The 17,327-nt window shown below is 41.6% G+C and overlaps 1 protein-coding gene across 4 annotated transcripts in view; it reads left to right on the top strand.

Moving 5' to 3' along the window:
• Positions 1-7,235: 7,235 nt before the first annotated feature.
• Positions 7,236-17,327, top strand: part of TFPI (tissue factor pathway inhibitor) — a 106,751-nt gene continuing 96,659 nt past the window's right edge. For all 4 annotated transcript variants that reach the window (XM_048869338.2, XM_048869345.2, XM_048869337.2 and 1 more), the window contains exon 1: positions 7,236-7,282. In XM_048869338.2, coding sequence (XP_048725295.1) covers positions 7,251-7,282 — 32 coding nt within the window. In that variant the 5' untranslated portion in view covers positions 7,236-7,250. The remainder of the gene's footprint in view (positions 7,283-17,327) is intronic.

Here is a 17,327-nt window from a genome sequence, read left to right as displayed (position 1 = left end):
ACTGGTAGATATGTCTAGTTACTTCTGAACCTTCACAACATTCTAAACAAAGCTTTAGGGGGGTTATTCATTATGCAGACTATAATATATTGGTTTTAGATTTGGTTTAGGCAGAGTTTTACATTATCTATTTCAGTTTAAATTAAACATTAAAAGAAGCCAGTGTATGTGCCTTTGCCATATATTTAAAATGTCAGCTAATAAAAACAAACAAATGCAGCAACATAAGAGAGGCCACACTGGGTCAGACCAATGGTCCCTCTAGCCCAGTATCCTGTCCTCTGACAGTGGCAAGTGACAGAAGCTTCAGAGGGAATGAACAGAATCAGGCAATTTTGACCGATCCATCCTTTGTCATTCAGTCCCTACTTCTAGCAGTTGCTGGTTTAGGGACACCCAGATCATGGGGTTCCATCCCTAATCATCTTGGCTAATAGCCATTGATGGACCTACCCTCCATGAATTTATCTAATTCCTTTTTTTTTAAACCCAGTTTTACTTTTGGCCTTCACAACATCCCCCAGCACAGATTGACAGTGCATTTTGTGAAGTAGTACATCCTTTTATTTTAAACCTGCTGCCTATTAATTTCACTGGGTGACCCCTAGCTCTTGTGTTACGTGAAGGGGTAAATGACAATTCACTATTCGTTTTCCTAATACCATTCATGGTTTTCTAGGCCTCTATCATATTGTCCCTTAGTCATCTCTTTTCTAAGCTGAACAATCTCAGTCTTTTAAATCCCTCCTCATATGGAAGCTGTTCCATACCCCTAATCGTTTTTGTTGCCCTTCTCTGTGCCTTTCTCATTTCTAATATATCTGGTTTTGAGATGGGTGACCAGAGCTGCATGCAGTGTTTATGTGGTGTAGGTGTACAAGGGATTTATATAGTGGCATTATGATAGGTTCTGTTTCATTATCTTTTTGCTAATGGTTCCTAACGTTCTGTTAGTGTTCAGTGGCAGTCAAAAAAGCTAAGTGAATGTTTTCAGAAAACTATCCACAATTACCCTAAGATCTCCTCTTTGAGCGGTAACAGCTAATTTAGACCCCATCATATAATATATATAGTTGGAATGATTTTTTTCCAATGTGCATTACACTGCACTTATTAACATTTGAATTTCATCTGCCATTTTATTGCCCAGATTTGTGAGATTCCCTTTGCAACTCTTTCTTGTCAGCTTTGGACTTAACTAAATTTTGCCACCACCCTGTTCACCCCCTTTTACAGATTATTTTATAAATATGTTGAACACTATAGCTCCCAGGACATATCCTTGGGAGACCCCACTTTATACCTCTCTCCACTGGTAAAAACTGATTACTTATTCCTACCCCTTGTTTCCTATCTTTTAACCAGTTACCGATCCATGAGAGGACCTTCCTTCTTTACCCAGGACTGCTTACTTCATTTAAGAGACTTTGGTGAAGAACCTTGTCAAAGGCTTTCTGAAAGTGCAAGCATACTACATGGACTGGAGCACTCTTGTCCATATTTGTTGACTCCCTCAAAAACTTCTAATAGATGGGTGAGGTATGATTTCCCTTTATAAAAGCTGTGTGGACTTAACCCCAACATATAGTTATTATGCAAAATTGTTCACTATAGTTTCAATCAATTTGCCTGGTACTGAAGTTCGATTTACCAGCCTATAATTGCCAGGATCCGCCACTTGAGAATTTTTTTAAAAATCAGTGTTCTATTAGTTACCCTCCAGTCATCTGGTAGAGAGGCTGATTTAAGCAATGGGTTACACACCACAGTTAGTAGTTCTGCAATTCATATTTGAGTTCCTGGTCCTAGTGACTTTTTACTGTTTAATTTATCAACTTGTTCTAAAACTTCCTCTATTGACATCTCAATCCAGGCCAGTTCCTCTGATCTGTCACATAAAAAGAATGGTTCAGGTGTGGGGACCTCCCCTACATCTTTTGCAATGGAGACCCCATACAAAGAATTCATTTAGCTTCTCCACAACAGCCTTGTCGCCTTTAATTGCTCCTTTTGCACCTCTGTCATCCAGTGGCCCCACTGACTGTTTGGCAGACTTCCTGCTTCTGATGCATTTAAGAAAAATTGCTCTTTGTTTTTGTGTCTTGAGGTATCAATCATAGAACCATAGAATATCAGGGTTGGAAGGGACCTCAGGAGGTCATCTAGTCCAACCCCCTGCTCAAGCAGGACCAATCCCCAATTAAATCATCCTAGCCAGGGTTTTGTCAAGCCTGACCTTAAAAACTTCTAAGGAAGGAGATTCCACCACCTCCCTAGGCAACGCATTCCAGTGTTTCACCACCCTCCTAGTGAAAAAGTTTTTCCTAATATCCAGCCTAAACCTCCCCCATTGCAACTTGAGACCATTACTCCTTGTCCTGTCCTCTTCCACCACTGAGAATAGTCTAGAACCATCCTCTCTGGAACCACCTCTCAGGTAGTTGAAAGCAGCTATCAAATCCCCCCTCATTCTTCTCTTCCGCAGACTAAACAATCCCAGTTCCCTCAGCCTCTCCTCATAAGTCATGTGTTCCAGACCCCTAATCATTTTTGTTGCCCTTCGCTGGACTCTCTCCAATTTATCCACATCCTTCTTGTAGTGTGGGGCCCAAAACTGGACACAGTACTCCAGATGAGGCCTCACCAATGTCGAATAGAGGGGGACGATCACGTCCCTCGATCTGCTCGCTATGCCCCTACTTATACATCCCAAAATGCCATTGGCCTTCTTGGCAACAAGGGCACACTGCTGACTCATATCCAGCTTCTCGTCCACTGTCACCCCTAGGTCCTTTTCCGCAGAACTGCTGCCTAGCCATTCGGTCCCTAGTCTGTAGCTGTGCATTGGGTTCTTCCGTCCTAAGTGCAGGACCCTGCACTTATCCTTATTGAACCTCATCAGATTTCTTTTGGCCCAATCCTCCAATTTGTCTAGGTCCCTCTGTATCCTATCCCTGCCCTCCAGCGTATCTACCACTCCTCTCAGTTTAGTATCATCCGCAAATTTGCTGAGGGTGCAATCCACACCATCCTCCAGATCGTTTATGAAGATATTGAACAAAACCGGCCCCAGGACCGACCCCTGGGGCACTCCACTTGACACCGGCTGCCAACTAGACATGGAGCCATTGATCACTACCTGTTGAGCCCGACAATCTAGCCAACTTTCTACCCACCATATAGTGCATTCATCCAGCCCATACTTCTTTAACTTGCTGACAAGAATACTGTGGGAGACTGTGTCAAAAGCTTTGCTAAAGTCAAGAAACAATACATCCACTGCTTTCCCTTCATCCACAGAACCAGTAATCTCATCATAGATTAGATTAGTCAAGCATGACCTTCCCTTCGTGAATCCATGCTTATTGTTCCTGATCACTTTCCTCTCATGTAAGTGCTTCAGGATTGATTCTTTGAGGACCTGCTCCATGATTTTTCCGGGGACTGAAGTGAGGCTGACTGGCCTGTAGTTCCCAGGATCCTCCTTCTTCCCTTTTTTAAAGATTGGCACTACATTAGCCTTTTTCCAGTCATCCGGGACTTTCCCCGTTCGCCACGAGTTTTCAAAGATAATGGCCAATGGCTCTGCAATCACAGCCGCCAATTCCTTTAGCACTCTCGGATGCAACTCGTCCGGCCCCATGGACTTGTGCACGTCCAGCTTTTCTAAATAGTCCCTAACCACCTCTTTCTCCACAGAGGGCTGGCCATCTATTCCCCATGTTGTGATGCCCAGCGCAGCAGTCTGGGAGCTGACCTTGTTAGTGAATACAGAGGCAAAAAAAGCATTGAGTACATTAGCTTTTTCCACATCCTCTGTCACTAGGTTGCCTCCCTCATTCAGTAAGGGGCCCACACTTTCCTTGGCTTTCTTCTTGTTGCCAACATACCTGAAGAAACCCTTCTTGTTACTCTTGACATCTCTCACTAGCTGCAGCTCCAGGTGCGATTTGGCCCTCCTGATTTCATTCCTACATGCCCGAGTAATATTTTTATACTCTTCCCTGGTCATATGTCCAACCTTCCACTTCTTGTAAGCTTCTTTTTTATGCTTAAGATCCGCTAGGATTTCACCATTAAGCCAAGCTGATCGCCTGCCATATTTACTATTCTTTCGACACATCAGGATGGTTTGTCCCTGTAACCTCAACAGGGATTCCTTGAAATACAGCCAGCTCTCCTGGCCTCCTTTCCCCTTCATGTTAGTCCCCCAGGGGATCCTACCCATCCGTTCCCTGAGGGAGTCGAAGTCTGCTTTCCTAAAATCCAGGGTCGGTATCCTGCTGCTTACCTTTCTTCCCTGTGTCAGGATCCTGAATTCCACCAACTCATGGTCACTGCCTCCCAGATTCCCATCCACTTTTGCTTCCCCTACTAATTCTTCCCGGTTTGTGAGCAGCAGGTCAAGAAAAGCTCCCCCTCAGTTGGCTCCTCTAGCACTTGTACCAGGAAATTGCCCCCTACGCTTTCCAAAAACTTCCTGGATTGTCTATGCACCGTTGTATTGCTCTCCCAGCAGATATCAGGAAAATTAAAGTCACCCATGAGAACCAGGGCGTGCGATCTAGTGGCTTCTGCGAGCTGCCGGAAGAAAGCCTCATCCACCTCATCTCCCTGGTCCGGTGGTCTATAGCAGACTCCCACCACTACATCACTCTTGTTGCTCACACTTCTAAACTTAATCCAGAGACACTCAGGTTTTTCTGCAGTTTCGTACCGGAGCTCTGAGCAGTCATACTGCTCCCTTACATACAATGCTACTCCCCCACCTTTTCTGCCCTGAATATGAATACTGGACTATAACATATGGTCTATTTCTGAAAAAACTCTTTGCAACTACAAAGCTCATCATCTCTATTATGAATCTGATCTCAGAACTGTATTCATGTCTGTATGTATACTGATCTTTTAACCAAAACTCTTTTCTTTTTAAACAAATTTTAGTTTAGTTAATAAGAATTGGCTGTATGTGTGAATTTGAGTAAGATCTGAAATATTCCTTAACCTGAGAGGTAATGTGTCCCATCCTTTGGGACTGGTAGAACTTTCTTATATGATTATAAGATTTTTCATAAATTCTCGTCATATTTGACTAGGGTGTCTGGGTGGAGGCCTGAGGCTGGGTTGCTTTGAGGGAACTGTGTTGTGGACTTCTGGCTAACCAGTAAGGTATTATAACCAGTAAGGTATTATAGAAGCTGCTTTGTGCTGGTTTGGTAAATCTAAGCATTGGAATATCCACCAGCTCTGGGGATTGTGTGCCCCATTCTTTGCTTCTCACCCTAATTGAATGACCTCAGTGCTGCTCCCCTGGAACTGCAGTCACAGACTCTAACTGCCTCTTTCACTCTTCTGTTTAGCCAAGGAGGCATTTTTTCGGCCTCTTTTTTTCTTCTTCTTTTTTTTTAATTTCGGGTCTACATTTAGTTTTAGCCTCTGTTATGTTTTTAACTAGTTTCTGTGCTGCATGCAGGCATTTCATTCTAGTGAGCCTTTCTTTTAATTTCTGTTTAACTAGCTTCCTCATTTTTGTGTAGGTCCCCGTTTTGAAGTTAAATGTTGCTGTGAGCAACTTCCCCCTATCCCTTTTAAAAAAAAAAAACAAAAAAACAAAACCTGCCCTACCTTTTGAGATCACAACCCTCTATGCATATATCATAGACTTCAGCGCACCCCTCACTACCTAAAAGCATGAGAAAAGAGATGGTCTTTGCCCTTTATATTAACAGATGTAAAATCATTTAGTGAAGCCTTTTTTTCTTAAAAAGAAAAGGAGTACTTGTGGCACCTTAGAGACTAACCAATTTATTTGAGCATAAGCTTTCGTGAGCTACAGCTCACTTCATCGGATGCATACTGTGGAAAGTGTAGAAGATCTTTTATACACACAAAGCATGAAAAAATACCTCCCCCCACCCCACTCTCCTGCTGGTAATAGCTTTTTTTCCTTGCGATTTGTTATTGTGCTTTTGCCAGAGAACCCTTTCCATATAGCAGCTTGTAGCATAAACAAATTGTTCTCACTATGAGATGAAGCTTCCGGGTAATGATATAGCATTTCTTTTATGATCAGCTGGGATATTTCACACAGTGCCAAAACAGAACAGCACCAGACACATGAAATATTTAGCTTCTGTGCTTCAGAGATAGAATTTCGCAAAAAGATTATTAATTCAGACTCTTTGTCTCAGCATTTTACCCTGTGTTTTTATGACAGGTTTCAGAGTAGCAGCCGTGTTAGTCTGTATCCACAAAAAGAAAAGGAGTACTTGTGGCACCTTAGAGACTAACCAATTTATTTGAGCATAAGCTTTCGTGAGCTACAGCTCACGAAAGCTTATGCTCAAATTCGTTAGTCTTTAAGGTGCCACAAGTACTCCTTTTCTTTTTGTGTTTTTATGGTAACTCTCTTGCTTTAAAGTCTGTCAAGCTTATCTACAGAAGCAGCTCCTCTCTCATAAGCATAACAGCTAGGGTGTGCCTGCCCTGGGTGAGATTACACTATTGAGAGGGAGTTGGGGAAGGAAAGGGCAAAAAGAATTTAGAAGAGAAAAAAGCCTTTTCCAAAAACTGTTTTCTTTAGAGGGTTGGAGCTGGAGAGAGGCTTATGTCCCCTTTCAACTGAGTTATTGGATTTGTTTCCTCCCTCCCACGTCTGAATGTTTTAATCCACTCAGGCAGATGAAGCCTGTCCAGTACACTGAGGATACCAGGGAAGCACTGAGGAGTAAAGGAAGTGGGCCAGATCCACAGCTGGTGGAAGCTGGCAGAGCGCCACTGGAGTCGACCAACATAGAGCAGCCAAGTATCTGAATCGCTGTTTTCTTTAGGAGAGTTGGGTCCTCTCTTCCTAAACTCTCTTGTATTTCTTTTTCCTTTTTTCTTCAACTGCTCTCTGTTGTCTGGCCTGTTGGATTAGCTTGAGAGAGCCCAAGAGCAGGCCAGAACCCCACCTGTCTCCTGCACGCTCCTCCCTGCCACGGTGAGATGGATCCCAGGGTTATGTCCATGTCTTTAAAGTGTTTCTCACACACACACACACACACACACACACACACACACACACACTGGCAGATAGTTTGATTTCCTGTTCTCCCAGGAATGTTTGTTTGAATTCATGTTTTCTGTAAAATAAATAACCCCCAGATGACTGAAAATAACTCCAGCCTGCAATTCTCCAACCATGACCCTGCAATGAGCCCAACTGTCTCCAGTGTTACGCAGTCACTCAGGTTACAGATTGATTCCTGATGGGAGGGAGGAAATGTCACCTTTCCCCACTGTGAGTAAATTGCAATTACCTTCTGCTGCACAGGGATTATATTTACTTAATAAACAGTTATGAATTAATAGATTCACTTTTTATATTAGCAAAGCCAATGTAATTTTGCTCATATGGCAAGCATTACTGATTATTAATAGTGTGCATTGTTTCAGGTTAAGGAAAACAGTGTTTCACTAAGTCATAGATTCCAAGGCCAGAAGAGACCATTGTGAATGTCTAGTCTGACTTCCTGTATGAAACAGCCCATAGAACTTTCCTGAAGGTCACCCCTTCATTTACCTGACCATACTGTCAGCATATAATTGACTTTGTTGGAACATCTCATGCCCTTTTGAGCTATTCCAAATCGAATGGGGTTTCAAAATCTAATTGAGAAATTTTGGTTTGCTTTGTCGTTTTGCTAAAACAATTTGCAGAGCATGTGAAGGCTTAAGTACATCTTAACAAATACATGCTAAATATATTCATGCAGAGATTACTGGTTATATGTTGTCACTTGGCCCCATCAGCAATAATTCTCCAAGGTTGTTCTGTGAAGCTAAGGGCTTTTTGTATAAACAAGGGAGTGGAAGCGTGTGCTGTGAAGTGAAAAGCTTATGATCAGTGATGATCAGTGATGAGTTATGTTTTAATAAGTCTTTATTAAATAAATAAAATGTCAAAAGCCGGGAAGACTGTAGGCTGTATAAGGAAGAAAGGGGATAAAACTGAATTAAAATGTCATTATGTAAATCAGTGATACACCCTCAGCATGAATACAGTGCCCAGTTTGATCACACCCTCTCAGAAAGGATATAGTAAAACTATAAAAGGGCAATCAATATAATTAGGCATAGCAAGACATCCAAAGAAGGATAGAGAGAAAAGACAATTGCTTATTTTAAAAAGATGATGAATAGGAGATAGCATGGCAACGGTAGTGAACAGTAGAGAGAAGATCATGAGGGTATTCTACTTACCCTTCCATGTAGAAGATGAACAAGAGGATGTCCCATGAAATTTTAAAAATGACTAGTTTAAAACTGACCTAAAGAAACATTTTAAATGCCTGTGGAACTTACGGCTACAAAATGTAATTGACAGCAACAACTCCATATGGTTCAAAGAAGGATTCAGTATTTACATGAATAGCAAGAATACTAGCCACAGTCACAGCATAAACAACAAGGAGTCCTTGTGCCACCTTAGAGACTAACACGTTTATTTGGGCATAAGTTTTGTGGGCTAAACCCCACTTCATCAGATGCATGGAGTGGAAAATACAGTAGGCAGTTTTAAATACACAGCACATGAAAAGATGAGAGTTGCCTTACCAAGTGGGGGGGTCAGTGCTAATGAGCCAATTCAATTAAGGTGGAAGTGGCCTATTCGCAACAGTTGACAAGGGAGGGAAAATCACTTTTGTAGTGCTAATGAGGCCAATGCAATCAAGGTGGCCCATTTCAAACATTTGACAAGAAGGTGTGAGTGTCAGCAGAGAGAAATTAGTTTTTGTAGTGACCCATCTACTTCCAGTCTTTATTCAGGCCTAATTTGATTATGTCCAGTTTGCAAATTAATTCCAGTTCTGCAGTTTCTCGTTGGAGTCTGGTTTTGAAGTATTTTTGTTGAAGAGTTGCCACTTTTAAGTCTGTTGTCCAGGGAGGTTGAAGTGTTTTCTACCTGGTTTTTGAATGTTATAGTTCTTGATGTCTGATTTGTGTCCATTTATTCTTTTGCACAGAGACTGTCCGGTTTGGCCAATGTACATGGCAGAGGGGCATTGCTGGCACATGATGGCATATATCACATTGGTAGATGTGTAGATGAACGAGCCTCTTATGCTGTGGCTGATGTGGTTAGGTCCTATGATGGTGTCCCTTGAATAGATATGCGGACAGAGTTGGCAATGGGGTTTGTTGCAGGGATTTAGGTTCATACTCTATGCCTTTATACTTTAGGCAGAGATGTTGGCAAAGAGGCAACAGTGGAGCAGTTTCTCAGACTTAGGGCTTGTTTACATTTGTGCTGCCATAGCACTTCAGTGTAGACACTCACTACAGTGATGGAAGGGTTCTTTCATTGGTATAGTTAATCCACCTCCCTGAGCGGTGGTAGCTAGATTGACGGAAGCATTTCCCCCCATCAATTTAGTGCTGTTTACACTGGGGGTTAGGTCTCCTTAGCTACGTTTCACACCCCTGAGCACTGTAGCTGGGTAAACGTAACTTTTTAGTGTAGACCTGGCCTTAGACTTGATAGAGCAGTGGAAGGGCTTCAGCACAGCTGTCTGCTGAGCTGTGCACCTGTACCGTAGAAGCAGTCGGATTGGCTGATGTCTGTTGCTGCTGCGTCTACAGACTGGAGCCAGCAGGGGTCATGCATCTGTTGACCTGTTGCTTGCTAAATCAGAATAACCGTGTAAAGAGTGCCCTTGCCCATCCTGAGGGCCCTGGACCTGGTAAAGGGGGGCATAGGATTGGGGGGAATAAATATGGGACACACAGTGAGTATCAGAAATGATGGGATGGGGCAGAGGCAAGGTTATACGGCAAACAAAGAAGTAATCTGGGATAAGGCATTTGCAACAGCAATAGACACCCAACCAATTCTCCTGGTGCTGCTATATAAGTGTAACAGGCAGAGAAATCCTGCACTGGGACATTTGTATTGCAGCATCAGAAAATCACGTGTTCCCCCGTGGAAAGGTAGTGTTTAGAGTATTGAAATATCCTTCTAGCCCAAGGTTGGGTATAGCAATTCTCTCATACACACCTGACAGTATCTAACTCTTCATTAACAAATAGACCCCATTAGAAATTACAGCTATGTGGGAGTATCCATCACACATCTGAAGTAGCCTTATAAAGAGGAGCACCTAGAACACCTCATTTTGGAGTATCAGCATAATTCAGATAAAGAAAATATGCTTTGAAATAAGTAAAGGATTTTCTGGATCACATGCTACAACGAGCAGCAGCCATATTTAAAAATGAATTTAATAACCTTGCAAAATAATTATTTTGAACTGGGGATGCATTTCTCAAGATCAAAATTAACAAGAAGACAGATTTTATCTTGATACTTGAGAGCAGGATGTGAAAGCTTCTTTTGTAAACTTTTCCTGTTAACAGTCACATATATCCTTTTTTGTGGCAATGCCTTTAGCTCTATTTACTCATAAAAGCATGCAGCAAAATTTGAGGCTAAAGTAAACGTGATGACCGAAGAAGAGATTAATAAGAAAATTAGCATCTTATAATATGATAAGCAGATTTTTCCAGTATAAAACAAGTATATCAACAAGATACTTCAGTTATTGTACTCTACCTACTGGTCCCCTTCAGTCTGTTTTAGGGGCAGATTTTAAAGTCCAGCCCAACTCAGAGACTACACTCCATCCTAGGGAAAATGTTTGCCAAAATACTGGTAGTAGTGCACCTGCGCTATTGTGGCGGATTTGTGACAGACTGACAATATTATGGGCAAACCTAATGGAATTGAAGATCATTTAAAGTTAAGTTAAACCTTACTGAAACCACTCCTCCTGGAGAGCTGCACGTATACTAGTTCAAACTGGATACTCCAGGGACCAACAGACAAAAAAGGGGTTTGGAGTTAAATAACCTGGTGTTTAAATTGGCTCAGGGCCTTCTACCTGATCCAGCATATGGACAGAACCGCAAGCCCATGGAGGGCCCTAATCCTTAGAGAAGGGTTGGAAGGACTTGGCCTACTGAGGCCCATAAGACTGGGTGCTAGGTCTGAGCTGAGGCTGTTATGAACTTGGGACCATAAAGGGAACCCCTCTGTGGGATTTTCAAGGACTGTTCCTGCCAGAGCCCATGTTAGGGTTGGGGTGTTGTTTGGTAAGCTTATTAGCATGTGTGTAGGTTTCTTTATTGTGCTTTCTCTGTATAGCTTTTAATTTAAGAATAAAATAGGCTTCCATCAAAAGAGCTAGATGATATCTGTAACTGTGGGAAGTCACACTGTTAACCTCTCTGAAGAGAAAGCAAGCAGGTGTACTTGGGCACTCTGTGCTGGGAATGCAGGGAACTGTGCAGCATGGAAATATACGGGTTAGATGGGGTGAGATACTGGTAGCCACCCAAAAAGGCAATGGCTGGGGAGCTGGAAGCCTGAGAGTGGGTTCCCTTCCTGGACCACTGAGAGGAAATATAGGTGCAGTTGCCCTGAACTGTGACAGGTTCCATCAGTATTTCACTGATATGCATAAAAAGTTAAATTTACCTTCCATCTATCATAAAGCCAACTAAATAGTTTTTGTGTGGACACACTTTGGAGCAGGGTGGGGAACTGAATCACCCCGAATTCATGGTTAAGACAGCTCTACTAGTTGCCCTTGACAACAGTAGGAGTTTTTCCTGAGTAGCAGTGAGTAAGGAGCATGGACTAAAGCCCTAATGGTTCTAGTTATATATGGATACGATGTTCTATACTCTGCTGTTGCTTTGGCTAGAAGAGATTAAGCCTGAAAATGTCAGCATGACTGAGGATTCTGGTGTGAATCTAGGTAGTAGCTCAAATGAGAGTTCTAGTTGCTTTTTCCAGTTACGATGATTGGTGGGGGAGGAAAAAGATGATATGGGACAAAAGTCACAGTGCCATGATAAAAATCAAACCACAACACCTGGGAAGGTGACTTGATCATGGGCCATACATACGTGCATTGGAAGACTATTTCTGCTAGAAAAGGGCTTTTTAAGATAGCGGACAAAGTCCGAACAAGATCCAGTGGCTGGAAGACAAAATTCAAATTAGAAATAAAGTGCAAATCCTTAAGAGTAAGGGTAACTAACTATTGGAACAATTTACCAAGAATGGTAGTGGATTCTCTGTCATTCGTAGTTTTTAAATCCAAATTGGATGTGTTTCTAGAAAATATGCACCCAGATGTTATGGGCTTGATGAGGAATTACTGGATGAAACTCTGACCTGTGTTGTGCAGAAGTCAGACTAGATGGCCAAAATGGTTATTTTTAGTCTTATAATCTATGTATCCTGTGAAAGAACTATTTTCTCCCCGGAGGTCATTCTGCTGTGATGGAAGAAAGGGCTGAAGCTACAGAGTGTGCTTTAACTATAAAGCTTAAAAAGTGCACTGTTCAAAATTTAAGTAGTCAAGTTTTTTGAATGTACAAGAGAAAAGAAATGCTCATAAGATCAGTAAACAGTAGGAGGGCATAAGAGAGAGTATGGTTCACATCCAAAAATCTGTGTTTAGTTTGTGAATGTGTACTTTGCTATTGATCTTGCTTTTGTTGAAATCTATGGCAAAAGTCCTATTGGCTTCAATGGTGTGGGATAAATGTGGTGGGGCAAAGAATGCTTTATCCTTGCTTTGTAGCTCCCTGATCCTGGAGATGACTGCAGGCTGGTTTGGACCCTGACATGACTAAGAGTGGCATCAGAGTTGCTCTCTATTGGACCCAACTGCATATGGCTTCAAGGGGCCATTTCCCCAGCAGAAATTACCAGTGTGCTGCTGCACTCTGGCCTCATGTCTCCTCTGCAAGTGCGGTGAGTGGAGGCAGTATCAAATAACTGCACCACCTGGAGATTCCCTCTGCAAAGGGTAAATCCTTATGTAATCTGATTTACGGCCCCTTTTCATTGATGGAGTAAGGCAAAGGGGGGTTCATGGTGTTAAGGATCTGGCCCAAAATATGTGCTATTGATATTATCCACAGGAAAGAGAGAGAGTAAGAAACTGCATCAGGGAACCATTCTATTTCTGATCCTTTTAAAGACGTTTTCAGTCTACATTGTATCCCAATACTCCAAACATTATACTTGTGGTGTTATGATCACTGGCATCTTCATGCACTTTTCCCTATGGAGATCCTCGGATGGCCTAATTCATGCCTTAAATAACTGTTAGATCTAATGCAGTCCCTTCATGTCTGAGTAGCAAGTTGCTTTCCCTTTTTGATTATTCCACTTTGTCAGCTAATACTGTTGAATCATGGATACCGGATGTGAAGCAAACACCGAAGTGGAATACTGCTGACATGAAAGATGAATTGGAGATTAAATATGAAGCCAGTACTAGCATTTTGTATTTACATTTTGACCTTTCTTCTTTTTGACTATTTTTGTGTTCTGAGTCTCCCTTTTTTTTTTCTACAGAGTTTGTTATTCCAATTGGCATTGTTATTTTGGGCAACACTTAATGCAGAAGAGTTCTGAAGCGCAAGAACTAAAGTACTCTGATTTGGAATTGCTGAGTGATGCCTTTTCAAGTATTACTGTGTCCTGCTTAGCATTTTGAGATGCTGCATAGCACTCAGTTCAAAGAACTGATGCATGAGGGTTTTTATCTGGTAGGATTTACAATTCTGGAATCTCCCCTTTATAGATATTGAGGGTTTTTGCATGTGAAATACAGTATTTTTTCTCGGCTCTTATATGGAGGAGGATGAGACCCCTTGTCATAACGTTAGCCCTATTATAAAAAAATATACTCGGTGGGAGGGAGACAGCTGGAAAGCAATAATGACCCCAAAAGTCCTGAAGGGGTGATTGGAGACTTAGGATTTACAACGTGCTATGGCAGCACCAAAAAAGCCAGTTTTGGTCTTCTTACACAGGAACATCATATCATGGGACAGAGAGCTAATAGTTCCTCTCTCCAATTCTCTGTGATTACACCTTGTTAATAGGTTGTCAAGATGGACAGAGTTCAGAAGAGCGACAAAAATCATATAGAGCTATAGAGCCTGGAAGAAAGATTAAAAAGTCTGACTATGCATACAGTTTGACTAAGCAACGGTGAAGTGGGAGGACATAGCAGTGTACAATGTATTAAGGAAGGGGAGAGATGATTTATGTTGAGTTTCTTTTATATTTCTAGTAACATGGTACACAAAACCTAATACAATCCAGTAGCTGTGTATTAAATGTATACCTTGGACAAGTGGTGTATTGGCTGCGCAATGTTGATGAGTTAACATTTCTCTGAGGAAAATTAGGGCTTGATTCTCAAGCCCAGTTATGACTCCTTTGTGCCATTCAGGGTATAAAGCGACCATAATCCATCTGATAATTCCTCCAGAGCACGGGAACTCCCTGCTGGCACATCTTTGCTGTTGCCAAGCTCTGTACTTTTAGGTCCCATGCACACCCCCTGCCTCCTCCCAGCACCACCAGTATAGGAATCTTTCATGGGCAGGAGGGGGCTGAGATGGAGCTCTGCTACACTAAACCTCCATGAGTATAGGACCCAATAAAATTAGACATATGCTTAGGGTCTGTGCTGAACCAGTGTCAAATTCCTAGTTCATCAGAACTGCAGATACTGGGTTCACAAAGTTGTTGGCACAATATTTGTATTGTCACTTCTGGTCCTTGCTGAAACTATCAAGCATAAAGTTGCACAAACATGTAAAAATAATAAAATAAGGTCTGGATTTGGAGGGGTTCCAGTTTTCAAATATTATTTGGAACAGTTTATTTTTCACTTAAACTGTTCATTTCTAGCTAAATTGCCTCTATTATTTGTTCTGGGGTTTTTTCTTGTCCATTTATTGGCACTATGATATGTCAGCTGGTTATTTTGGATTGCAGATGTTCTGGTGTTAGACTTTGAATTTTCAATAAAAGTCAAACGTGAGAGTCTTTGCAGGGAAACTATTCTTCCAGCACCATATTTCTTTAATATACAAAGTGGATTTTTCAATATTCAGCTAATGTTTCATTATTCTTCCTCTGGTTGCTTTGAGCTATTCTTTCCTTATACTTTAATTAGGTTATGGAATTCATTACCCCATGTGGTCATCATACTAAATCTTGCCGTGATCCTGTTTCCAAGCAGACCTCATTTATTACAGCTCTAACAAAATATTTCTCTTGATGCGAAAGTGTCATGTTTACCAGAAAAAAGGCTTGGCTTTGTAAGATTTCCAAGACCCTTGGAAGGCTTCATAATAAATGTTCAGTAAGCTTTCTGCTGAGATTATATAAACAGCTACAAAATGAGTTTATAAATCACAGGTTCTCAACCTGAGGGTCACAACTGCCCCCTCTCCCCCCCACTTCCCTGACAGACAGGTTTTAGGAGGTTGTGACCACTTTCCCTTTCTTTATGGCTCAATGGGAAGGGGAAACTCTTTCCTGTTGTATCCTGAAGCCATGGTATGGAAAAGATTGACCACTACCAGTATAAATCCCAGGAATTAAAGTTATGGCTTTTATTAGGCTAATGAAAAACCTTAGCTTTTCTTCTGTTACTTTTGTCACCATGCACCATTATGCACTGTCAAGGTTCCTTCCCCACTCTGAACTCTAGGGTACAGATGTGGGGACCTGCATGAAAACTCCCTAAGCTTATTTTTACCAGCTTAGGTTAAAACTTCCCCAAGGTACAAACTATTTTACCTTTTGCCCTTGGACTTTATTGCTGCCACCACCAAGCGTCTAACAAATATATGACAGGGAAAGAGCCTGATTGGAAACGTCTTTCCCCCCAAAATCCTCCCCAAACCTTACACCCCCTTTCCTGGGGAAGGCTTGATAAAAATCCTCACCAATTTGCATAGGTGAACACAGACCCAAACCCTTGGATCTTAAGAACAAGGAAAAAGCAATCAGGTTCTTAAAAGAAGAATTTTAATTGAAGAAAAAGTAAAAGAATCGCCTCTGTAAAATCAGGATGGTAACTACCTTACAGGGTAATCAGATTCAAAACATAGAGAATCCCTCTAGGCAAAACCTCAAGTTACAAAAAGACACAAAAACAGGAATATACATTCCATTCGGCACAGCTTATTTTATCAGCCATTTAAACAAAACAGAATCTAACGCATATCTAACTAGATTACTTACCAAGTTCTAAGACTCCATTCCTTTTCTGTTCCTGGCAAAAAACAACACACAGACAGAGAGAACCTTTGTTTCTCCCCCCCCCCTCCAGCTTTGAAAGTATCTTGTCTCCTCATTGGTCATTTTGGTCAGGTGCCAGCGAGATTATCCTAGCTTCTTAACCCTTTACAGGTGAAAGGATTTTTCCTCTGGCCAGGAGGGATTTTAAAGGTGTTTACCCTTCCCTTTATATTTATGACATGCACTGTGGTAGTAATTAAGATGGAGTAAAGAGCCCAAAGAGTCACAGGAGTTAACATGAGACCCAGTTACTGTCCAATATTAAACTGCTTTTTAAAGTAAGGTTTAGGATTTTGGTATATAGAGACCTCATCCTCCTTATTACCATGGGAAATACACCTTTAAACATCCTTTTACCTTTTTATTAAAGATGCAGAAAAGGAAAAAAAGCAGTTAAAACATTTGAAATGCAAAGTATTAAATACAGCATTCATTTTAACAGCATTCCTTGTTTCCTTTCCCTTTGTCAGTAGATAGTTTAAAGGAAATACAAAATCTTGTCTGACAGTCTCTTAGGTAATCAAACTGTCCTTTGGGGGAAACATGAAGTTAGCTCTAGCCCATCTCTAACCCATCTCAACTGTTGTTGCTGCTGCTGTTGCGAAAGTCCAGTCCTGTTGTCTAGAAAACAAAACTAGACAAACACACAAAAGGGGAGAGAAAAGAACAACGATAGAAAATGCAACTCCTGTCTCTGGTGTCAACTTTCACTTGCAATCCCACTGCTGAAAAACACAGGCACAGGAGAGTCTTAACAGACAACTTGAACCAGCAAACTTGTACCAACATTGAGCTGTTTAGGGCATTGCATTTAACTGCCTTTCTTGTCTCAGACTTAGTGTTGCAAAATATACAGTGTTGGCCAGCTAAACCAGGTTTCTTTTGCTTTCTCTTTAATAAGAAAGAGACAGAAAAGAGAAGAAATAAGGTAGGGAAGAAAAAAGGACATATGGCAGGGGGAAAGGGGAACAAAGTGTCACATCCCAAGTGGTGTTTGGGATGGAGCCAGAGCTGAAGGAGGTAGCACTGTCATCTGGATCTCTCCCTCTCTGGTCAGGACATCTCTCAGGAATAGGACAAAGAAGGTCTGGGATCCCAAGAGACCGTGTCAGCTATGATGAAAAAGCTCACTGCAGCTTCTGCTTCTTTCACCTTTGTC

The sequence above is a fragment of the Caretta caretta genome, chromosome 11 (assembly GCF_965140235.1).
Source record: "Caretta caretta isolate rCarCar2 chromosome 11, rCarCar1.hap1, whole genome shotgun sequence".
Classification (NCBI taxonomy): domain Eukaryota; kingdom Metazoa; phylum Chordata; order Testudines; family Cheloniidae; genus Caretta; species Caretta caretta.
Note: the sequence above shows the minus strand (reverse complement) of the source record. Positions and strands in the feature narration are given on the sequence as shown.